Consider the following 26949-nt stretch of genomic DNA (forward strand, 5'->3'; position numbering starts at 1 on the left):
CTGCGGCCATGACCTTCTAGCATTAAGATTTTTCTTATTTTTTTAGTAGATTTTTTTTATATGTAATGTCGCGGTTTTGTAACTGTCGCTGTTTTGTAACTGTCGCGGTTTTGTATCCACTCCATTATTCCAACATACCTTTCCTTTTATAAGTATAGATGTTTAATCCTGAAAACTATCAGACCAAAGTTGTTGAGACCGTTTTTATCTGCTAGCAAATTACTTTCTGTTCGTTTATATTTTCAATGCTATTGGTTGATTTCAAAGACCCAATATTAAATCGCGACAGTTTTCCCTCATTTTTGGATATGATATCTTGATTGAGTAACGGGTTTATACAATATAGCAGATTACAGACATTTGTATTAGTTTTAATCAACTAAAGGAGTCATTTTGTTTATCATAATTGAGGGTGTGTATATATTTTTTGACCATTATTCATTGAGATCCAATATTATCAGCTTTTGCTTTTGCTGAGCAATAAATAAGAACAAAATTATTCCAATTACTACAAGATTGAAATGATTCAAAGACGACCTTTTCTTTATCCATACTATATATATTTTCATAGAATTAGATATTTACAAAAACATTATTAAACTCTAAATATTTTCATATTTAAAAAAAATAAATTCATGATTTTGACTGGTAAAGTTTTCAATAAATTTCAAATTACATTACATGGGATAAAAATGCACTTTAAATGGACAATATAATTAAAAAAACCTAAAACAAATTAAGATACATAATACATATATAGAGAAACTATTAACTGAATACTACATGGTATAAATTGATACTAATGCCCAGTACTCTATTACATTAATTACTACATAAAATATGAGACTATACAGAAAAATGTTTAATAAGTTTCAATGCTTGTAATTTTAGGTAATGTTCAATAAGTTTTTTTAATGCTTAATTCAAAAACATTTCGCATCAAATGAATTACAAAATTTTGAGTGGTAGATTAACAGTTAGATTTTTTTGATAAAACTGGTGCTACAAATCAACGGAAATTGTGAACCTGCCACCTAGAAAAACTGATAAAGCCTCTAACTTTTCTGCCAGTAAAGAAAAGTTCTACAAAAATTGTGTATTTCACCAAATTGAAAATAAAATTACCAAAAGGTTGGGTATTTTGGATAGTAGATTTTCTCGGAAGATTTATTTATGTCCTTAGATATAAAGCCAGTTAAAAATGTTACTAATTTGAAGCACTGTTTACCCCATTTACAAAAATTACAATTTTTGACGGTGTCATATAAACTTAAAAATTGATAATTTTCAAGCAAATTTTTTATCATGCAACAGGATACACTCAAATTACTAGGATGGTAAACTTTTTCATTCAAACTAATTCATTTCAAATTTATGGGGTTTAGGAAATGTTTGAAAAATTCTTATTCTTAAATACAATTTTATTTATTTTTATTCGTTTGAAGAGAATTGCCACGGTTTATTTTTAATGTTAAGATAAAAAAAACTAAATTAAGGATGACTTGTAATTTAATTATTTTGTAAGTCTTAGAAGTTATAAATTCTAAAATATAACAAAATTTATATAGACTGAATGAAATGTTGTACAATGACATGTTGCAAATGTCAAGATAATTTTTTGGCTTTAAAGTATGTTTTCTTCATGCCAATTCTGTTCAATGTAATTTAAACTTCAAATTAAAATTAATTTTACGAAAAAATCCACGAATTTCAAAAAATCCTTGACTTTCACATGTTAGAAAGATTTGACTGATATTCTATTGTGTTCATCCAACCTTCATCTTCTGAGTAATTTTCTTTTGGTCTACATTTGGTTTCTACATTTCTTCAAATTCTAAAACAATACATTATTTTACACATTCATAGATATTTTACATTTCGTTGTAACTTAAGTTGTAAATGAATATTGTGAAATATTTTCGCATACCCTAATAAAATGTTTCAGCTAGCTAATATAAAAGAGACGCTCCCCCATACCCTTCTTATGGTGGGACGTATTGACTAAATATTTAAGGACTATATTAGCAATCTAAAATGACGACAATATCCACGTATTCGCATTCAGATTTTTTTTGGCAAATGTAGTTTATTTGGTATTTGCTGCGCTACTTATTTGTCCGTCACAAGTCAAACGGTTAAGAAATTAATTTTTCAATAAGGTTTAGGAAATATCTTTTTTCAACCAAATAAATGTAATGTAACCTATTATGAAATAAAGCCAATAGTTATTTAATTTGCTTCTGTATGTTGTTTAACTTCCCCTCTGCAGGGAAATTAGATTTCTTCAAATTTTTCTTCGCTTAGATAAAAACTATTTTAACAAATAACTTCAACTTCAAAATGACAGAAGGCAATCCCAAATACATAAATTCCTTTCCAAGATTTTTTTAACTTTTAGACCTAAGCTACTAAGCTTCATCAATGACAAACAGACGTACAAATATGAAAAACTGTAGAGTAGTTGCGATACTAACAAATATACGAATCAGGTACAGTTCACGGTAAAATGTTCCTGGAATCGATTATCTCCAAAAATATATAATTAACTTTAAAGACTGCTAGCGACAAAAAGGCATGATTGGATCTTGACTATTCCATCTATAATACAAAGTAGAACGATGTTTGTTTGTCTCTCTGTTTGTTAGTTTGTCTGTCTGTCTGTCTGTCTGTCTGTCTGTTTGTAGCGAAGGATCTCGCTAACCGCTGAACCGATCGGGTTCTCCTTTACAGGGTAGCTTCTCATGGGTCCCGGGAAGATTTATAACTATTTTCTTGAGGAGTGGGACACCCCTAACCCCCCCCCCCCCCAAAAAAAAAAGAAAAATACCCCCGTTCCTAAAATTTTTTTTTCTTTTCTTTAAAATTTAAAACACGAAAAATTAGTTTGATAAAACCTCTTGGGGCAAAGCCCCTAGAGGCTAGGGGCGAAGCCGCTAGTATTTGTAATACTAATAGGCCTTTTTGTACCGCTTATGACGATGTTCGGGTATAACATGTACGTTCGACCGTTTTGCCGCTAGCAGCCATTAAACTTCATAGATTTTAGGAGATAATCGATCCCAGGAACATTTTACCGTGAACTGAACCATATCCAAATGCCCTATAATAGAAAATACAAATGAAAATCTTACTTTCTGAGTATAGGGGGAGGGGGAGCAGGTTTCTTGAGGCCAGAAAACTTTGGAAATCCTCTGTTCTTGTTATTATTATCCTCCTTGTAGATACCGGGGTATCGAGCTCCAACTAGAAAAAAGTTTCGAAGATTTTTTCTTTTTTTTCCTGTATTTAAAATCGACATTTAATCACATTTTTAGGTAATATGTTAGTTAATATGAATCTTGCAATAAAAGATTTTGAAATGCTTGAATTACAAAAGTTTTTAAATATTATCAATTAATCCCTATAAGAACAAAAATGCATGTTTAGCTTAGTCTTTTAGTTGCATAGGTTACATGAACGGTTTTCATTTCATATTTTAAAACTACAAGAAAGAAACTGGTACCGAGTGCTTTGTGATTTTGTCAACCACATTGTAGTCTTAAATCAAGGTAAACAAGAAAAATACCCACATCATTATTAATCAAAAGTATGAATTCAAATTCAATTTACTAACCTTTATTCTGTTTTGGTGTTTTATCTTCTTGGAATTCTCTCTGCAGAGACTTGATATCCAAACAATATGGTCTTGGCCTTAATAATAAAGATTACTGTTTGGAGTGATAATTATATATATTAGATAATCAAAGAATAATGCAATTTATATTGCCCACAAAGGAGCTCGACATTATAAAGTATTTTGTTTGGAATTACTTTTAGAATTAAATATGACAGGTGTTACACATATATTTTAATTAGTGTAAGTGTTAAATTCACAAAATAAACTCTTATTTTATGTACCTAAGGTATGCTAATAAAAATCTCATTGAAAGAGATAGAAATAGTAAAAAAAAACATTTTTGTTAGGGGCAAGTACTTTTGGCAAGGTAGAGTTACCCTCCCCAAAGGTAGGCAATAACCATTTTTGATCCTTCAAGAGAAGCTTCACTTTAAAAGATAACTTTGTCGAACCAGGGATTTTACGGTACTAATATATATAGACATCCTCTGTTACCATTTTTTATTTTTACATAGTTTCCTTTTACCTGGGTTGAGCATTAACAGCTCTATAATCCTGACTGGCCAGTTTAGCTTCTTCTCCCTCTTCTTTTACAGGAATCTATAATCAAAGGAATTATTATTGTTGCAATAAGCATAGAAAATCACACAACCTATTACTACAATATTTTACTTTAATAATAAATAAAATAAAATAAAACAGTGCAAAGTTATGTTTTTTTGTGATTGTCTTCCAGTGTTATAACAGCAATGGATTTATTATTTCTTGGACCTTACACCAGATTATCATGTACACTAATAAAGTGAAACTTGTAGCGGGCTAAAATAACGATGTAACCAAATTCTCTATTTACCCCATACCCTTCCCTCCTACTGGATATACGAACTGACCAATATATGAGAGGGAAACAGCAACCAAAATTGACGACAATTTTCCCCCTGTCATAATATATTCTACATTCATTATTATACCTTACATGTCTAAAAAGGCTAGGGATAATAAGTCTAATTAGAAATATACTCACTTATATAAAAAAACTAAAGATTTGTTATTCAACTATGAAACACCATGTATTAAAAACAATGCCTTGATTAATTAATCTATGTAAAAAAATGTTTGTCACTCGCCTGACTTGGATGACAAGGTTTGGTTTGGAACTGAAAGCTTTCTTTCTCTCCTCCAAAACTTGACGCTAGAAATATAAACAATTCACATTATTTATTTTGATTATAAAAATCACAAAACCTTTGCAAAATTTAAAAAGAATAACAACTTTGGTAAGTTTCCTTATATAAAATTAACATGATGTTTTCTGTGTAAGTGTGTAGTGAAAGATTAGCCTTTACAGTGTAGTCACTTATAGGTTCTTATAGAATTATAACGTTTTTTGAGTAAAACGACCATAGAAAAAATAATCACACTCAAAAAGAAATTTTGTCTTTTAAAAACTCGAATATAAGCAGGTGTCTGGTGAGAGGCCTTTAGGTACGTAGCCTCTAGTAAATAATTCAGTAGATAGATGAGATATATTATTTTCTTGCTAGTATTTGATGTACAGACTCATAAACCAATGAAAAGTTGCTTTACCTGAAGTTATAGAAAGTGGTGTTGTCTTGAGTGAATCAAAATATGTTGGCGGTGGCTTGTGATCTACTTGTTTGGCCATATCTAAAAATTATTGTATTTTTTCACCTATAAGTTATGCAGTAGGTGGATTCTAACAGAATATGAAGAATTGTTTTAAGAGGTAGTTGCACGAAATGCATTTAAACTTGAATTTAGTAAACTGTCTATTTTTTACTATTTAATGGTTTAAACTACATCTAAAGGGCCATATATATAAAAGAATTTAAATTTTCTACCATGTAGTTTTATAAATATCGAGACTTGAAAATTGCATTCTTGTGATGTATGCAATGATGTATAATCGTTTGTTATTTATTTTATTTAAAAAATAAATATGTTTGATGGTTTACTAGTAACTTATGCATGAAATTAGTTTTTTGAAATGCACTTCATGGAAATAACCAGTTCAGTCATGTTTAAGCTATAAATTAGCAATTAAAAATAATTCCATTTACCTAATTGAAAGGATTCCATAGAAACTCCTTCAGTATTAATCTGTCTTCTAGAGTAGTGGGACATACTTCCTGATACTATAGATCCTGTTTCTGAATACTCCTAATAATAATATTTAGTATTAATATCTTCTATATTAGTGGGACATGCTTCCTGATACCATAGACCCTGTTTCTGAATACTCCTAATAATAATATTTAGTATTAATATCTTCTATAATAGTGAGACATACTTCCTGATACCATAGACCCTGTTTCTGAATACTCCTAATAATAATATTTAGTATTAATATCTTCTATATTAGTGGGACATGCTTCCTGATACCATAGATCCTGTTTCTGAATACTCCTAATAAAAATATTTAGTATTAATATCTTCTAGAGTAGTGGGACATACTTCCTGATACCATAGATCCTGTTTCTGAATACTCCTAATAATAATATTTAGTATTAATATCTTCTATATTAGTGGGACATGCTTCCTGATACCATAGACCCTGTTTCTGAATACTCCTAATAATAATATTTAGTATTAATATCTTCTATAATAGTGAGACATACTTCCTGATACCATAGACCCTGTTTCTGAATACTCCTAATAATAATATTTAGTATTAATATCTTCTATATTAGTGGGACATGCTTCCTGATACCATAGATCCTGTTTCTGAATACTCCTGATAATAATATTTAGTATTAATATCTTCTATAATAGTGGGACATGCTTCCTGATACCATAGACCCTGTTTCTGAATACTCCTAATAATAATATTTAGTATTAATATCTTCTATAATAGTGAGACATACTTCCTGATACCATAGACCCTGTTTCTGAATACTCCTAATAATAAAATTTAGTATTAATATCTTCTATAATAGTGGGACATGCTTCCTGATACCATAGACCCTGTTTCTGAATACTCCTAATAATAATATTTAGTATTAATATCTTCTATAATAGTGGGACATACTTCCTGATACCATAGATCCTGTTTCTGAATACTCCTAATAATAATATTTAGTATTAATATCTTCTATAATAGTGGGACATACTTCCTGATACCATAGACCCTGTTTCTGAATACTCCTAATAATAAAATTTAGTATTAATATCTTCTATAATAGTGAGACATACTTCCTGATACCATAGACCCTGTTTCTGAATACTCCTGATAATAATATTTAGTACTAATATCTTCTATAATAGTGGGACATACTTCCTGATACCATAGACCCTGTTTCTGAATACTCCTAATAATAATATTTAGTATTAATATCTTCTATAATAGTGGGACATACTTCCTGATACCATAGACCCTGTTTCTGAATACTCCTAATAATAATATTTAGTATTAATATCTTCTAGAGTAGTGGGACATACTTCCTGATACCATAGATCCTGTTTCTGAATACTCCTAATAATAATATTTAGTATTAATATCTTCTAGAGTAGTGGGACATACTTCCTGATACCATAGATCCTGTTTCTGAATACTCCTGATAATAATATTTGGGTATAGTCCCTTTCGTGACATCGCTTCTTATGGGGCGATTTGTCGTATTTTTCACAGTAGATATTCTCCTATTTCTAGCCCCTGCGGGGGGCTCTAACCCTGCGGGGCCAATTACCTAACCCTGTGGGGCAATCACCTAACCCAATATAACCTAACCTAACCTAAATTAACCTATAAAAAGCCATTTGAAAAATACGACATATCGCCCCATAAGAAGCGATGTCACGAAAAGGACTATTCCCTAATATTTAGTACTAATATCTTCTATAATAGTGGGACATACTTCTGATACTATAGATCATGTTTCTGAATACTCCTAATAATAATATTTAGTATTAATATCTTCTATAATAGTGGGACATACTTCCTGATACCATAGACCCTGTTTCTGAATACTCCTAATAATAATATTTAGTATTAATATCTTCTATATTAGTGGGACATGCTTCCTGATACCATAGATCCTGTTTCTGAATACTCCTAATAAAAATATTTAGTATTAATATCTTCTAGAGTAGTGGGACATACTTCCTGATACCATAGATCCTGTTTCTGAATACTCCTAATAATAATATTTAGTATTAATATCTTCTATAATAGTGGGACATACTTCCTGATACCATAGACCCTGTTTCTGAATACTCCTAATAATAATATTTAGTATTAATATCTTCTATAATAGTGGGACATGCTTCCTGATACCATAGACCCTGTTTCTGAATACTCCTAATAATAATATTTAGTATTAATATCTTCTATAATAGTGGGACATACTTCCTGATACCATAGACCCTGTTTCTGAATACTCCTAATAATAATATTTAGTATTAATATCTTCTATAATAGTGAGACATACTTCCTGATACCATAGACCCTGTTTCTGAATACTCCTAATAATAATATTTAGTATTAATATCTTCTATATTAGTGGGACATGCTTCCTGATACCATAGATCCTGTTTCTGAATACTCCTAATAATAATATTTAGTATTAATATCTTCTATAATAGTGAGACATACTTCCTGATACCATAGACCCTGTTTCTGAATACTCCTAATAATAATATTTAGTATTAATATCTTCTATAATAGTGGGACATACTTCCTGATACCATAGACCCTGTTTCTGAATACTCCTAATAATAATATTTAGTATTAATATCTTCTATAATAGTGGGACATGCTTCCTGATACCATAGACCCTGTTTCTGAATACTCCTAATAATATATTTAGTATTAATATCTTCTATAATAGTGGGACATACTTCCTGATACCATAGACCCTGTTTCTGAATACTCCTAATAATAATATTTAGCATTAATATCTTCTATATTAGTGGGACATGCTTCCTGATACCATAGATCCTGTTTCTGAATACTCCTAATAAAAATATTTAGTATTAATATCTTCTAGAGTAGTGGGACATACTTCCTGATACCATAGATCCTGTTTCTGAATACTCCAAATAATAATATTTAGTATTAATATCTTCTATAATAGTGGGACATACTTCCTGATACCATAGATCCTGTTTCTGAATACTCCTAATAATAATATTTAGTATTAATATCTTCTATAATAGTGGGACATGCTTCCTGATACCATAGACCCTGTTTCTGAATACTCCTAATAATAATATTTAGTATTAATATCTTCTATAATAGTGGGACATGCTTCCTGATACCATAGACCCTGTTTCTGAATACTCCTAATAATAATATTTAGTATTAATATCTTCTATAATAGTGGGACATACTTCCTGATACCATAGACCCTGTTTCTGAATACTCCTAATAATATATTTAGTATTAATATCTTCTATAATAGTGGGACATACTTCCTGATACCATAGACCCTGTTTCTGAATACTCCTAATAATAATATTTAGCATTAATATCTTCTATATTAGTGGGACATGCTTCCTGATACCATAGATCCTGTTTCTGAATACTCCTAATAAAAATATTTAGTATTAATATCTTCTAGAGTAGTGGGACATACTTCCTGATACCATAGATCCTGTTTCTGAATACTCCAAATAATAATATTTAGTATTAATATCTTCTATAATAGTGGGACATACTTCCTGATACCATAGATCCTGTTTCTGAATACTCCTAATAATAATATTTAGTATTAATATCTTCTATAATAGTGGGACATGCTTCCTGATACCATAGACCCTGTTTCTGAATACTCCTAATAATAATATTTAGTATTAATATCTTCTATAATAGTGGGACATGCTTCCTGATACCATAGACCCTGTTTCTGAATACTCCTAATAATAATATTTAGTATTAATATCTTCTATAATAGTGGGACATACTTCCTGATACCATAGACCCTGTTTCTGAATACTCCTAATAATAATATTTAGTATTAATATCTTCTATAATAGTGGGACATGCTTCCTGATACCATAGACCCTGTTTCTGAATACTCCTAATAATAATATTTAGTATTAATATCTTCTATAATAGTGGGACATACTTCCTGATACCATAGACCCTGTTTCTGAATACTCCTAATAATAATATTTAGTATTAATATCTTCTATATTAGTGGGACATGCTTCCTGATACCATAGATCCTGTTTCTGAATACTCCTAATAAAAATATTTAGTATTAATATCTTCTAGAGTAGTGGGACATACTTCCTGATACCATAGATCCTGTTTCTGAATACTCCTAATAATAATATTTAGTATTAATATCTTCTATAATAGTGGGACATACTTCCTGATACCATAGACCCTGTTTCTGAATACTCCTAATAATAATATTTAGTATTAATATCTTCTATAATAGTGGGACATGCTTCCTGATACCATAGACCCTGTTTCTGAATACTCCTAATAATAATATTTAGTATTAATATCTTCTATAATAGTGGGACATACTTCCTGATACCATAGACCCTGTTTCTGAATACTCCTAATAATAATATTTAGTATTAATATCTTCTATAATAGTGAGACATACTTCCTGATACCATAGACCCTGTTTCTGAATACTCCTAATAATAATATTTAGTATTAATATCTTCTATATTAGTGGGACATGCTTCCTGATACCATAGATCCTGTTTCTGAATACTCCTAATAATAATATTTAGTATTAATATCTTCTATAATAGTGGGACATACTTCCTGATACCATAGACCCTGTTTCTGAATACTCCTAATAATAATATTTAGTATTAATATCTTCTATATTAGTGGGACATGCTTCCTGATACCATAGATCCTGTTTCTGAATACTCCTAATAAAAATATTTAGTATTAATATCTTCTAGAGTAGTGGGACATACTTCCTGATACCATAGATCCTGTTTCTGAATACTCCTAATAATAATATTTAGTATTAATATCTTCTATAATAGTGGGACATGCTTCCTGATACCATAGACCCTGTTTCTGAATACTCCTAATAATAATATTTAGTATTAATATCTTCTATAATAGTGGGACATACTTCCTGATACCATAGACCCTGTTTCTGAATACTCCTAATAATAATATTTAGTATTAATATCTTCTATAATAGTGGGACATGCTTCCTGATACCATAGACCCTGTTTCTGAATACTCCTAATAATATATTTAGTATTAATATCTTCTATAATAGTGGGACATACTTCCTGATACCATAGACCCTGTTTCTGAATACTCCTAATAATAATATTTAGTATTAATATCTTCTATAATAGTGAGACATACTTCCTGATACCATAGACCCTGTTTCTGAATACTCCTAATAATAATATTTAGTATTAATATCTTCTATATTAGTGGGACATGCTTCCTGATACCATAGATCCTGTTTCTGAATACTCCTAATAAAAATATTTAGTATTAATATCTTCTAGAGTAGTGGGACATACTTCCTGATACCATAGATCCTGTTTCTGAATACTCCTAATAATAATATTTAGTATTAATATCTTCTATAATAGTGGGACATGCTTCCTGATACCATAGACCCTGTTTCTGAATACTCCTAATAATAATATTTAGTATTAATATCTTCTATAATAGTGGGACATGCTTCCTGATACCATAGACCCTGTTTCTGAATACTCCTAATAATAATATTTAGTATTAATATCTTCTATAATAGTGGGACATGCTTCCTGATACCATAGACCCTGTTTCTGAATACTCCTAATAATAATATTTAGTATTAATATCTTCTATAATAGTGGGACATACTTCCTGATACCATAGACCCTGTTTCTGAATACTCCTAATAATAATATTTAGTATTAATATCTTCTATAATAGTGGGACATGCTTCCTGATACCATAGACCCTGTTTCTGAATACTCCTAATAATAATAAACAGTATTAATATCTTCTATAATAGTGAGACATACTTCCTGATACCATAGACCCTGTTTCGGAATACTCCTGATAATAATATTTAGTATTAATATCTTCTATAATAGTTGGACATACTTCCTGACACCATAGACCCTGTTTTTTAATACTCCTAATACAAATATTTAGTATGATAAAACCCCTTGGTTGTGTCCTAAAGAAAATGCCTGAATTTTTAAGATAAAATAGTGTTTTCAATAAAATTTAATAAAAAATGGTCATACCATAGTTTTCAGTTATTTTCCCGAGAAGAAAATACCACCCTTAAAAATGTTCTTAGATATTAAATAAAAATAATTGTTAGTGGGAACTCCTATCACCTCTTCCTCTTGGAGGCGAATCTATTATAAATTAATTGTATTATTAAGATTTTAATTTCTTTGGAGCTGATGGAGTTCTTCTTTTTTAGGAAGCTTTATATAGGCTCTCTGGTGGTTTTAGGTTATTCTTAACCCTCTGAATAAAGATACCCTAGATGCTTGGGGTGCAGCTGTTAGTAATCAATAAATTATCAATTTACCTTTCCAGTGACATTGAAGGTAGATTGAGAACTGTAGCTGAAGTTTAGTGATGGTGCCTCATAACTTCTGAAAAAGTTTATATTAGGCTATAAAAATATATTTTTCTTATATGGTTTATCGTATGTTATGCATACCAAGACATTGTTAAAAATTACGATTATGTAAGCTATGATTTTTCTACAGGGCTTAGAATTTGCATGAAAAAGAAGCGAGTAAAAGCAACAAAAGAATCATTTTTTATCACAGTAAAATGTGAAACAATAACTTTATTCTTTCTCTGTCTTACATATTTTACATCAAATTATTTCAAGATCCTAAATCGTAATCTTATTATTATTATTATTATTACCTTAGAGAAGAATTAACAGAGTGAACAGGACTAGATTCAGGTGTCTTGGAAATATCTTTCATTGAACCTACAAAAAAGTTATTCATTGATCTGATTTTAAGATTTATAGGATTAAGAAAAAAACAAATCAATAGATTTTGATAAAATTATTCATATTTCCAAAAAGAAAAGAGAACGATCGTTTAAATAAGTGCTAATCAAAATGTGATCAATCAAATGCCCTCATAAGTCTAAATAACACATATGAAAATAAATGTTGAAACAAAAACTCCTTAGGATTTCAAGGATTCGTTTAATATGTAATAAACTAAGCTGTCCCTTATATTAAATTTTACTTTTTTGTATTTGAACAGATTCCTAGTTTAAGGGAACTTAAGGGACAATGAACTATTTATCAAAACTCAATTAAAGTACCCAAAGTTTTCAAGTACGAATAAGATATCGTGGTTATAAAACGTTGAGTACCAGTGTAATTTACAACTCAATGTCTAGCACCCCCCCCCCCCCCTCCCCAGGGTTAATTTGATATACTTTCATACCTGAAGAAAGTAAGCCGCCAGTACTGGAACCTTTACCCCGGGATCTTCCTTCAGAATCATTCTTTAATAAAAATATATATAGTAATTGATGAAATAAACACGTGACATAAAATAAAATAAATTCATTGGGTCAAGTTTTGTTTTTGACATTTTAAACAAGGACAATTCTATGATAAAACTTTTTAAAAATTTAAATCTGTTTGTGTCAAATGACGTCAATGCTTTTTTATGGGGGGGGGGGGTTAGGGGTTAATAAGTTTTGAGTGGGGTAATATAATGGCTTTTTCGTATGTTAAGAGGGTAAAAGAGGGGTTTAAAAATATGATTAGGGGGGGGGGGGTATCCCGACCCATTAGACGTATCAATGAAGAATAAGTAATCAGACTTTCTAAAAACATTTTTTTTGGAGTAGCTATGCTAAAAATAGTAAAAACCTTATATTTAAACCAATTAAAAACGGTAAACCAATTTGTAAACTAATATTTTCCTCAATAAAAAAAAAATAAGAATTATCTATGACGATTAAAAAACTTTTTACTTCTAATTATATAGGTAAAGGAAAGAGAATGGCGTAAAGGAGGGAGATGGGGGAGATCGTTATTTTAGCCCGCTACAGAGTTTACTTTATTATAGAACATGAAAATCTGATAAAAGATCCAATTAATTATACATCCATTATTTTAAGCAATTATAAAAATTTTTCTTATAAAATATGCTGATATAATATTGATTTTCTCTGAGAAATCTAAAAATATTCTTTTTGTATAGTTTTAATATCTTCCTACACAGTTTATAAGAACTTATTGCTATTGATTTTATTGATTTACTTTCAATAGAAGAAATTTCCTATTGCGGAATTTCAAAATGGTACTTTTAAATGCGAATCATAGTTAAAAATTCTTATTTATTTTATATTCAATTAATCAAGCACAGGAATTTAATACCATATAATAACTTTTAGAACAATTTTTCTGATATCACTGCATTATACTATCTTTTTATATGCTAACCTTATGATCCTCAGAAGCAGTGACTAGAGAGTTAAGAGACTTGGCTCTGGTGATTCCTTCTATTGTGGGCGGAGATACTCGTTTACCAATGTTTCTGTTCCGAATATACAACTTTCTAAAATATAAAAAAAAACATTATATAAAAGAAATATGATGTCATTGTCTGTGTGTATTAGTGTAACGAAGAATATCGCTAAGAACATATATTGTTCTCCTTTCGCCACAGACCTTCTTATAAGTTATAGGTCCAGTGAAACTACATAGAAATTTTCCTTAATATAAAACTAAATTAGTCCTACGGTTAGCGACATCTTTCTGTACAAACAGAGTGACATGATATCCTAGAAACTTGAAATTAAGTTTTTATAATTCAAAGGTTAGCTGTAATATTTAATTAATTAACCATGATAAAACAAAAATATTATTATGATCTTTTATCAGAATAAAAAAAACTTTTATTCGTGGAATACTTACTGATAATTGGTTGTTTTCTCATATTTTCTGTTAAATAAACAAGTAATGATTTAAATTTACACCAAAATTTATGCAAGAAAAATAATGATAATCACAAAACCTTTACAACCAGAATTTTTCAATAGATCTACCAAAATGTTACAATAACAACTTTATCAAAGAAGAGTTTTTTTTTATTCAATTTGCCTTTTTTTGGTTTTCAATCAGATAAAGCAATCCTAATATAAAAGAGGTAGGATATCTGTGTGTCCATAAACAAATATCTTTAATATCTAGTCTGATTAGGTTCTACTTTTCAAGGTACACTACATAGGCCAAGGGCATGTATAATTTCTTTTAGGGATAGGTGAGTAAATCTTACTAAAAAAATTAAATAGTATACTATAATAGAATTGATTAGGATATTTTCGAAAATTTAATATGTTATTAATTGCAAAAACTTACCCAGTGGCGGAGGGTGACCTGTCTGGGGTGGCATCATAATCTGGCGTAGGTATCCCAGGTATAAATATGGGCGCTGAAGTAGCCAGGTGTCCGCTGGAGCCGGTCATCTGACTGCCAGACACACTCTCCACCTCACTCTGCTTCTCGGTGCTCTCGCTCTCTTCGGAGTCGCTTTTCATACGGCTGAAAAAATATCTATGCATCTTCTATGCAGTTTCTAATTGCCTAACACTAGAGCCACAAAAAAAACATAATGGAAAGGATTTATAATTGATTGTAATTAGATAAATTGTCGTAAAATCCTAACATAGAGTGATTAAATCTTTAAATTATTACATTTAATGAACTATACTTTCCTCTTCTTTTTTATCTAAATAATTGTTAAACAAATGCTTCGCAACATGCAAAAAAAATTCTAATAACATTAAGAATCTATTGCCCATCACGTATTTACTAAACCCCCAACCCACGGCCCCCCTAAAAGTTACCTATCAGGTCTGAAAGTGGAGAGTGACCTGTTAGCCTCAGAAGTTTCGGAGCTAACACTTGGAGTTATGGAGGAATAAACTCCACTAGCAGCTGAGCTCCCTCCGTGACCCTGGTCACATGACTTCAATCAAATTATTATTTAGGTATCCTATTATATAAAGTAGAAAGCTTTTTTTTTGTCTGTAGCGAAGGATCTCTCTAACCGCTCAACCGATAAGGTTGTCCTTTACAGTGAACCTTCTTATATTTAGGTCCAGCTGCTAAAGTTTATTCACACTCAAAATAAAAATTTACCCCCCCCCCGAAAAATGTGTCCCTAGAGTCCTCTAGAGACGTAGCCACTAGTTGACTAAATTAGATTACAAAATGTCTAGTTATCTAAATGTAAATGATAATTCTTGTTTTAACCTACTTTCTTCCATGTATTGTAAAAAAAACTCTATATCTCCTAAACTGAAGATCTCAAAATCTACTGGTCGGATTTTGGTAATTCTAGGCTATCTTCCTGACCTCCTTTGCCCTACCTTAGAGGTTAGCGGCAAAGCAACTAGTAAATATATAGATTATAACCATAATTTGTATGGAGTTATTTTTCTTTTCAGAAAAGATTTAATATTCATGCATAAAATTTTTTTTCCAAATAAACTATTATAATTTCAATATAAATAAAATAAATATTTCAAATTGAATTATATTTTTTTTGTTTTATAAGCCACAATTTGATTGAAGTGCCTGCAGGGTTGACGTCTTCATTGGAGGCGGAGGGGGCGGAGCTTTGGGCTTCGCCAGGCTCGGTTCAGTCTCCGCCTGGCTGTGGGTTGGGGTGGACGTTTCTGTTCGTAGAGATAGCGGGGAGGGAGTATGGGGTGTTGGTGTTTTATGCTCCTCCCCTACTTGCCGTTTTCTCATGTGGGCCTGAAAGAATATATTTTAGTTTAAATTTTTAACTGTATGATAATGACAGAAGAAAGTTCTGTTTCAATCAAACGTAATACACATAGCAATTGAAAAGCAATTATGTAAACCAAATTTACCTGTCTCTTTTGCAGATTGAAATTATAGGTAAAAAAGTCTGGGTACAATCTAATTTTAATGTAACCTAACCCCCAAATGCTCCAACTCTGCGGGGTCAATTGCCTAACCCTGCGGGGCAATCATCTAACCCAATATAACCTAAAATAACCTATTAAAAGCAATTTTGAAAATACGACGAATCACCCATTAAGAGGCGTTGCAACGGACTATAATTATACAGAATTTTTTTTTACTAATCGAATCTAATTACGACACCTGTTTAAACTCTGCTATGAGCAGATCATGTTTGTTGGTATGTTCCTTCATGGCAGGACTCGGGCTCTTCACCAAACTATTTGAATCACTTTTCTTCAATATCCCCTTCGTCGCAGTTCCCACACCTTCAAAATCAATTAGCATTGCAGAAAAAATTATGCTTATGTAACATTTTCTGTTAGTTTTCAGGGTGAATATAATTTCTCTTTGATAGGTAATATTCTAATTGTATAAAGGGATATCTTATTTATGACTTGACCTTTCGTATGAAAAAAAAAATAATAGAAGTTATCATGCATAGACAATACATGAACCTAAAATGTTTCAGGCTTTAGTCTCAGCATTTAAAAAGGAGCTAACAAAATTCGGGTATAGTCCTTTTCGTCGTGTTTTTACAGTAGCGTTTCCCCTTTTTCTAGCCCCTCTAACCATGCGGAGCAATCACCTAACCTAACCTAAAATAACCTATCAAAAGCTACTGTGAAAATACGTCGACGAAATGCCTCTTAAGAGGCTTTGCCACTAAAGGGACTATACCCCAGAATTATTTCTGACATCATGTCAGATGTGATCAAAGGGTTTGTTGTCTTATGTGTATTACTGTAAATGACCCATAACGTTAGTTCTAGACCCCTCAAGTCTTATCTATAATAAAGGGACAATATTTACCCCTAAATATTAAATAATAAAGTAATCAAATCAAATTTGACAGGTCTTTACAAATAAGCATGATATGCCACGCTGCAATCTTATACATTTTCGAGAAATCAATTCAAACAAATTATATTTAAGAGCAAAGCTTCTCTATACTTGTAAACTAAAATGACTAATTGCCCAATTCAATTCATGCAATTTTTAAAGAAATTGTAACACAATAAACTGTAAATATTTTTTATCTTTGTACCTGCTCATATTTCTGGGGATTTTTTATATAATGTGCTTTATTTTAAATGGAAATATTAAAATAAGAGTAGCTACTAAACAAGGGGGGGGGGAAGTTTTGATATATTTGCGTAAACCTGGCACCTAGGCTTTATCTTTGGACTGAGAGGATAGGTTATTAGAGATAAAATCATTCTTATATGATGAATTTCACGAAGTTTTAAGATTTTTTGGATAGACCTCCAGGTTCCGGAGCTGCAGGCCTCCAGGTGGTCTCTGTACAGGTAAAAATAAATAAAAAAGATAAAGCCTAGGTGCTAGGTTTACGCAAATGTGTCAAAACTCCCCCCCCCCCCCTTGCAAATTAGCCCATAAACAGTTGATTCGTAAGTTTTGCTGCACTAGATGCTGTCATTCTTGTTATTTGCATTTTAAACAATGTAATCATGTACATTTCAAAAGTTTTATAAATTATCAATACTGGGTATTTTATTGATTCTCCGTTTAACTTAGTGCATTTAAACATTTTTCGTGTTTTATTTGAATGTAGCATGCTGTAACTGTTTTAAGTAAAGAAAAATTACAAATATAACCTACCTGCGTTCTTTTCAGCCCTCCGTCTGATTTCAGATTGAAGGGCGGAGGCCAGGCCACCTCCCCCACTTGAGCTTCCCCCCTCATCACCAGTTGTGGTTCCGCCCTCCCCAGAATCAAAGGAATCCTGAAATGTTGAATTAGGAGTTATTATAGTAGCTGTTCTCATGTTGCCTATAAGACAAAAGCGGATAAATTAATCTACATCCCCAATGATAAGATACAAATCTACCTTTGTGTAGATTACAATTAGTGGTTAACACAATTTAAGACTAAAATAAACCAACCTATCAAAACTAAATAAAAGTCCAAAAAGTTGATAAAACAAAGAATAATAAAACGTTTTTTTAAAAAACTTTGGGGACTAGTATAATAAACAGCCCAAGAACCCCCCCCCCCCTCCCTGAGGACTTCTGCTATTTGTTAAATTATTTTTTTTATCAGGAGATAACTCTTTGGAAGTATGGCAGGTGTCCCTTAATCTACCCCAAAAGAATAAAGATGAACAGTGTATCATATTAATTATAAATTAAAAGACTTAAATATGGAACAGCATTAAAAAATCAATTAATTAAAAAACCTTTTTGTAACCAAGAAAAATCATTAATTTACAAATAGTACAATTAAGGCTAAAATTAAAGATTATAAATGTCATTTCAAACCAAAGATAAATTTTTGCAAATTTTTTAAAGAAAATATATGACGGCAATTTAACAATTAACTTAAAATGCTGCAACTGTTAAAATTAAATAACAAATTAATGTATAAATCATAATTAAGGCAACAAATCAAAGAAACCGTTTAACCGCCGCCAACAACATATAGTCAGCAACACAACAACATCCCACTATTAAATTATTAGAACAACAGTAGTGTATGTAAAACTCTAATTGTATAATATTGTTTCGGAACGCAATGCCTAGCCGTTCTCGAAATCTTATCTCGAAGCCCTCCGAATGACCAACATAGTGAAGTTTACGAATGTGTATTTATTACCATGAAAACAGTGAGTCTAAAACAAAAATATAAGAATTAATTACATAAAATTAATGGTTATTATTTTTGTGACATCGAGGTTGCGTGATTTCAATTTAATAAAAAATATGAATTTTCTAAAAAACTTTAAATTGGCACGAAACATCTTAAATCGCATCAGAAATTGATAATTTTAGAATAAAATGATCAACAATATAAAGGAAAATATTCGTATGTCAAAACTTAGCAGGTAAATGGTCTATTTATTGAAAAATTAATGATTTAAATTTCTTCATAAATTTGTACCATTCTACGCTTATTTTCAAGAATTAAAGATAAATTCTTACCACATATGATGTCAAACTAAGCAGGAAGGCTTATTTGAGATATTCCACACATCAGAGCGCATGTATATTCAAGCAATACATTATTTTCATTCACGTAGCTCCTCACGTGGGACTTATCAAAGGAAAAGTGCGCGTCTCTTTTGTTCGTTTACAAGCCACGCGCCGCGCGGAGATAGTTAGGAATGCCGCGTAACACACTCATTCTCAGGGGAATTCTGGTGTAAGGAAACAGGGATTAATGGGTTCGAACTTGCCAGGGAATACAAGAAATACATACCGAAACACACCCGTCTATTCACTGGGAATCGAACACAATACCTCATCTTTGCAATATGCGTGCAGACAGTGTCCACGAAATCACAATCTCACAACACATAAACCACAAGAGTTTAAAATGTCATGGCCATAAGGCCTAAAATTGGTTATGGTAACTTACGAATACCACAATAACTCAAACCGACTCCACTACCACATAAGGATAGGAATAAGGAATGGGAAAAGCATTCAACATTCATGAATTGCACATTTACCACTCACACATCTCATTATATCATGGCCTCATAATCTCAAATAAAATTAGAATTACAGACCATGTAATTGCGAATACATGAATTAATAATCATTAGTACCTAAACTTCAATTAGGTACCTACATAATAAAATAGGTAAATGATTTTTAAACTAAAAATCGCATCAATAATTAAATAATCAACTCAAACTTTTTTCATCAAAAGAAAGAAAGATTAAATAATGACATTTTTTCTACTAAATCTTTTTGCTAGAAAAGAAAAGTAAAATTGCATAAAAAACTTCTCAATAATTAGAATTTTTCTCCGACGGAAAAATACTTGCTTACATCTAAACATTTTTCAGATAAGATAAGTAAGATCCTTAAATCTAAACATGTTTTAATAAAATAGATACTTAAATCTAAATAAAATATGACTGTAAAAAAAATCATCAAACTTCGGAAAATTAAAATTTCATAATTTTAAATCTTCGTGAATCAAAATTGCGTAAAATTAAAATTGCAATTGAAATACGCAAATTAAATTTACCAAAATAAAACAAAAGCTCAATATAAGAAAAGAACTTCTCTAAATGCTGAATTTGCAATTTCTCTCTGTTTTAAGAAGAAAGCAACTTATACATATTCAAACAGTCATAATTAAGGCAATCTGGGGCCTCAGTCAGAATGAATCCCTCAAGATACAAACTAACAAATCCATCAAATATTAATAATGCCATGTTCCAGTTATCCTGTCGGACGTTATGTCTTTCCATCACAACTTTTGATACTGCATAATTTCCAACAGGATTTCTGGCGCAGGGCTGCATCAACTGAAAATAAACATAATTAGTGATGTTTAAATCAAATTAAATAAAAAGAATCATGAAATAATTCAAAGAAACTTTTAAAATCATCAATCAAAGCAATCGAAATTAAAAAACAATTATCTTATGCTTTAGTTTTGCCGTTTTGCGGCATGCCTGGCCGAGGAAACAGAGCTAAGGTACGCCGTAAAGCGGTCTTATTAAGCTTAATTCTGCGAATATCAAAGAATCTACTTAATTCATCGGCGAAAAAAATCTACATTTTTTCTTTAGGTACATCAGTTCAAAGGTAAATAGTAATAAATTTAATATGCATGTAATATTAAATTATTTATGTGATTGTAATAAATCATAAAGAAATATTTAAATGATGTAAAAATCTCATTTTCTTAATTTCTTATCATATCAAATTTCAATCCAACAAGGATAAAAATGTTTATATCTGCGTAGGTACCTAGGAAATTTTCCGCGAAAAAAATCCCTGGTCCCGGAAAGACTTAAATCATTGAAAAAACTTGCGAAAACGTATAAAAAACTTAAGTTTGCATTTCAAATGAAAAAATCTTGCATCGATTTGAAAGTTTAAACGAAATTGTATCAAAAATTGCGTTACTTATAAATCTTAAGAAATGACAAAATTACCCATTTCCTTTTTAAAAAAAATACTGCTTCAATTTTTATATATGCGATAAAAATGAAGGTAGAGTTAATTTAAAATATGCATAGTTTATCTTAAATTAATTCTGTGACATTCAGATAAAATATTAATCAATATTTTAATAATATCATACATCGTGTTCATTATTATAAATGCTTAAACATGAACGAAAATATATGTACCTAGGAAAATAATTGCTAAAGTATTTTCTCAAGGTTTAAAATTGTCCGAAATCGCTAGGTACGTATATTACTACGAATCTCTGCTCTCGGAATGAAAAAAAATCTTTACGCGTGGATTAACAGGAATCCCAGCTTCCGGAGTGAAAGAAAAACTTTTGAACATGAATTGTTAAGAATCTCTGCCTCCGGAATGAAAGAAAATCTTTGATTTGCTTACAAATTTAAACAAATATCTTGATTTTTTGCGATAATCTTTTAAAATAATAATGAAGAATATTTTAAACATTATCATAATAATATTACATGTTGTGTTCTTTACTTTAATGCATTATTTCATATGAGAATCTGAGAAATAACATTTTTTAGTAAACGTGAACCATAAAAAAATACTTTTCGAGGTATTTTAAATTCTGCAAAAATCATTTGGTAGTTAATATACACGAACTTTTGCTTTTCAAAATCATACTTAAAGAAACAAAATCTTTTAAAATCTGCTTTAAAAGTCTAAACAGTTTTGTAGAATTTTTGTGCTTAGGTATGAACAATAAAATTAGTTGAATAATGAATACTTATTCTTTACAGAACCAATTTAGGTTCCTTTCACAAGCTCAACATATAACTTGTAATATTTTTTCTTTAAAGATCATTTTCACATAAATAGTTTATGTTGTAGATTAGATATGTGTGGTTTGAAAATTTTCAATGACTTTCTGGCGGCAACACCCGCCATATTTCCACCCGCCATTTGCAGGCCTCTTACCCTGTGTCGGGCGGCAAGGTTGGCAGCAGCCAAGTGTGGCTGTCATAAAACTTAGAATCATCTACCGGCTTTTGTCCGGCCGGAACCGAAACTCTTATCGGCTCTTGCCCAGCTGGAACCGAAACTCCCGTCGGCTCTTGTCCAGCTGGAACCGAAACTCTGATCGGCTCTTGTCCAGCCGGAACCGAAACTCCCGTCGGCTCTTGTCCGGCTGGAACCGAATCATTTAGCGGCTCAACACCCGCCGTAACAATGTCATCAACGGCCACAGTATCGTCACCAATATCATCAGGAATAACTGCAGCACAACTAACACCATTATCAGTAATAGCCACGGCAACACCCGCCGTAGCCAAGTTGTCAACGGCTGCAGCACTAGCAGAACCAAAAGGTTCATCAGCAGCGTTACAAGCAGAACCAACAGGTTCAATAATAGCATCACAAGCAGCACCAACAGTCGGCTGCGGCTGAACATCTGAGCTTTCTGGTTTTAAAAACCCTATAGCTTCACTTTCCAACTCGAAATCTGAGCAGACAACATACCTACTCTTTGCTAATCCATTAGCACTAACAGCAAAATATCCAGATCCAAACAGGCTGGAGTAAAGCATGGTTTCACCTACTGAGCGTTCAGAGTAGGGAAACATCGACGGGCAGAGGTGCCCAATGAGCAAATCCACCTGCCCATTAACCAAAGTAAAATCTTCAGGTTTCATATCAAACAAAACAGCTGCCTCCACAGGATTCATGGAGCAGATCGCCTCTTTTGGACCAATGAGAGGCACTACCACAGGTTCTAACATGTGATAATTCTTGTGTCGATCAACTAAACATAGCTTGACCGTCGGGAGACATTTAACTTCACCGTCAGCTAGAGAAATTCTTGCTGAACGTCCAGTAAAAGGTAACTGAAGTTTATTAACAAGTGACTGGGTTACCATTGAGGTAGTTAAACCAGTATCCCACATGGCGGTCACTGGGACCTTCTGGCGATTAATATTAACGACGTCTAATTGTTGTAACATTAACATTAGGTTCGCCTCAGGGGAAGTATGTGCTTCATAGACGGCGGCAGCCATATCAACACTCTCATGGAGAAGGTTGTTATGGGTCATACCACAATTATCCACTTTGCATCCGCCTATTACATCTGCCTTCGGGCAATCCACAGATTTATGCCCTTTCTGCAAACAAAGCAAACAGCATCCAGCACTCTCCACAACACTCTTCCTGTCTGGCACTGACAGGTCATGAAATTTTGGGCACTTGTAAAGTAAGTGCATGTCATCACAGCCATTAACAAAACATGACTGCTTCATCTTAGATTTACCAGGTTTACCTACGGCGGTAGCTGCTGTCGCAGGATTACCCTTCTTCTTAGAGGGGGTGTCCATATCAGTCGAACACCGCATTAAAATAGCGCCCCTCTGTTCCTCTATAATCTGCATCAACTTTGGCAAATTTGGGACGTCCATTGAGCCCAATGCCAAATTGAGCTTATCTTGAAAATCTCGGGGCAACTTCTTGGATAACATCTCCAGAAGTATCACGGTCAACCACTGGCTTGTGGTAACCTCATCTTCTTCATCATCTTTAGTCAGCTGCTCCAGCTGGCTAACTGCACCACCAAACTCTGCTAACACAGTCACAATCTGGTTGGAGTCCGACGGTTTAGACTTCTTCTCCCATTGGTTGAAAAGGCAGAGCATTTGACGTGTTTTAGACTTGAAACGCGCGTCAAGGTAAGCCCACTGAGATTCATGCGATTGAATTTGAATCAATTGAAGTCTCAGCTCTTTATTTTTACAGACCTTCTCACTGCTCAACAATAACTGTAAATATGACGGGTCCTGTCCTACAGTAAGCTTTTTAAAATTGTCTTTGAAACTTACGTAAGCTGCTTCCTGGCCGTCAAAGGAGGGAAGTAAACGTTCGTCGACACGATTCATATATCCTGGCGTGAACATAGAACCGGCGGCGAACTGTGGTGTGCCAAACGGTGACACAAATGGCGATGCTGTCGAGGCACCCGCCGTCGTCATGGGTGGCTTCACAGGTTCAAGCTTAACCTCAGCCAATTTTTTCATCAATGCAGACAAAGTGTTTATAATTGAATCAGGCAAGGGAAAATATGGCCCTTTAATAACTTTCACAATCTTCAAGCATCGATCATATAGTTCAGCCTGATGGTTAGGCAAATTATCACCAACTACATCAACAACACTTTGAATGTCACTAAGCTCTTCTATAGCATCAAGAGCATCTTTCAAGGCACTATAGTCTTTTTGCACAGTAACTATATCAGAATAAATGTCACTAAACTCATCAAGCTCTTGGATTCTCAAACCAAGCTTGCTAAAACCGCCCATGATGCTGTCGAACGTTTCGAACTTGTCGTGGACAAGGATTGACTCCTTAGTGAGATGTCTAACATTAAGTTCTGAAGTATCACTGACCAACTTCATCACTCTACTTAGCTCACTGGTTAGGGCATCAACGGCTGGACGCAGCCGCTTACTCAATTGTTCACCTTTATTCTTTTTAGGACCCATGATTGTCACTAAAGTTAACTGTACTGATTACGACTATAATAATGTGTGTTAAGGTATCACAACCAACACATTCACAAAACTTCACAGATTCTTCTTAGCTGCATCTGTTCTGTCTTGTTTTCATTGTTTCGGAACGCAATGCCTAGCCGTTCTCGAAATCTTATCTCGAAGCCCTCCGAATGACCAACATAGTGAAGTTTACGAATGTGTATTTATTACCATGAAAACAGTGAGTCTAAAACAAAAATATAAGAATTAATTACATAAAATTAATGGTTATTATTTTTGTGACATCGAGGTTGCGTGATTTCAATTTAATAAAAAATATGAATTTTCTAAAAAACTTTAAATTGGCACGAAACATCTTAAATCGCATCAGAAATTGATAATTTTAGAATAAAATGATCAACAATATAAAGGAAAATATTCGTATGTCAAAACTTAGCAGTTAAATGGTCTATTTATTGAAAAATTAATGATTTAAATTTCTTCATAAATTTGTACCATTCTACGCTTATTTTCAAGAATTAAAGATAAATTCTTACCACATATGATGTCAAACTAAGCAGGAAGGCTTATTTGAGATATTCCACACATCAGAGCGCATGTATATTCAAGCAATACATTATTTTCATTCACGTAGCTCCTCACGTGGGACTTATCAAAGGAAAAGTGCGCGTCTCTTTTGTTCGTTTACAAGCCACGCGCCGCGCGGAGATAGTTAGGAATGCCGCGTAACACACTCATTCTCAGGGGAATTCTGGTGTAAGGAAACAGGGATTAATGGGTTCGAACTTGCCAGGGAATACAAGAAATACATACCCAAACAAATATCATATGTAGGTTTAATACCAGTATAGCCCATGAAAGTCAAGCCGATATGAAAGCGAGGTTCGTTAACCTGTAATGTTTTCATTTGCATTTTACACCCATCTACTTTACTACAGCTTCTAGACCGTATAGTGAGCCTCAAAGTGAAGAAATTTATAGTTTGTATAATAAAAAACTAATTACATTCATCCTTTTATATTAATTCAATTCGAAATTTTAACAATTCAGAAAATATGCGTAAGCGTAAACTTGGTTTAGGATGAGAAAACCAGGGATAAGGGATAGGAAACCTGGCCATAAATTAGGTCTTGGCCTGGTTTTGAAAGGGATCATGCAACTTTTACCATTTGCCTAATTTAATGACCTTACTGGCGGACGGCTCATATTGGCTACCGCTCTAAACCAATAGTGTTCTGTGATTTGGGCTTGTTTTGTATCAACCAATCACCAATTGGCGGCGCCAATTGGTGATTGGTTGATACAAAACAAGCCCAAATCACAGATGGCGGAAATTTTAGAAGCAGACAATTCTAGAAAAAATAATGATTTCGTCTGCTACGAAAAAATAAATATAAATGGTGTTAGATCACATTAGTTTAATTATTAAATCTGCTTAGAGTTAAACATTAAAAAAGGGCCATATAGAAAAAACAAAAATAACGGGATTATTTTTTTGGAAAGAAGGTAGCTACGAATTTTCATTTGGTAGTTTATAAATTAGATGTTGTATTTTGAATTTTAAAAATTTAGTACGGAATTGATACAACACCTTAACCCTAATTTTTGTACAATACAACACAGTACAGAATACAGATATATCATTACATTATAGTATCCAAAGAACTTGATAGAATGTTACCCAAGTGCATATTCATTTATTCATTTTGAATTTTAATTAGCAATGAAATTTTCAAATAAAATTTTTACTCATAAATAAAAATGCAAATAATACAAACTAAAATCTGTCTGCAGGAAACCCAACGATAGCTTTCTGACAGTTCAAATTACCAAAGTAAAAAATGAAAAATTTTGGGAGAGTAAAAACTTCATTTTAACAAAAGCCATTAATATATAGGTTTATAAAAAGTTATGTTTTTTACTTTAAACTAGCTACCTGAATTTGATTC

At 32.1% G+C, this 26949-nt stretch overlaps 3 protein-coding genes across 4 annotated transcripts in view; 1 reads left to right on the top strand and 2 right to left on the bottom strand.

The window, feature by feature from the left end:
- LOC145314518 (piwi-like protein Ago3) overlaps nt 1–26949 on the top strand; it is a 366650-nt gene that overhangs the window by 206782 nt on the left and 132919 nt on the right. The gene's annotated exons all lie outside the window — the stretch shown is intronic.
- LOC145314520 (uncharacterized) lies at nt 539–15523 on the bottom strand. Its single transcript, XM_080154455.1, has 13 exons — nt 15417–15523; nt 14929–15111; nt 14011–14125; nt 13001–13061; nt 12462–12528; nt 12112–12178; nt 5698–5797; nt 5204–5284; nt 4744–4808; nt 4143–4216; nt 3614–3690; nt 3132–3243; nt 539–1834 (listed from the first exon to the last, which is right to left on the bottom strand). The coding sequence occupies exons 2-13, from the start codon at nt 15105–15107 to the stop codon at nt 1828–1830; spliced, it is 1005 nt and encodes a 334-aa protein (XP_080010581.1). The 5' UTR covers nt 15108–15111; nt 15417–15523; the 3' UTR covers nt 539–1827.
- The window catches only part of LOC145314519 (uncharacterized), a 101679-nt gene continuing 90585 nt past the window's right edge, over nt 15856–26949 (bottom strand). The window contains exons 17-19 of the mRNA XM_080154454.1: nt 18187–18310; nt 16708–16832; nt 15856–16332 (exon numbers count right to left, since the gene is read on the bottom strand). Coding sequence (XP_080010580.1) covers nt 16123–16332; nt 16708–16832; nt 18187–18310 — 459 coding nt within the window. The 3' untranslated portion in view covers nt 15856–16122. The remainder of the gene's footprint in view (nt 16333–16707; nt 16833–18186; nt 18311–26949) is intronic.

Source organism: Acartia tonsa, chromosome 3 (genome assembly GCF_053477335.1).
Source record: "Acartia tonsa isolate MP-2025a chromosome 3, ASM5347733v1, whole genome shotgun sequence".
Taxonomy (NCBI): Eukaryota; Metazoa; Arthropoda; class Copepoda; order Calanoida; family Acartiidae; genus Acartia; species Acartia tonsa.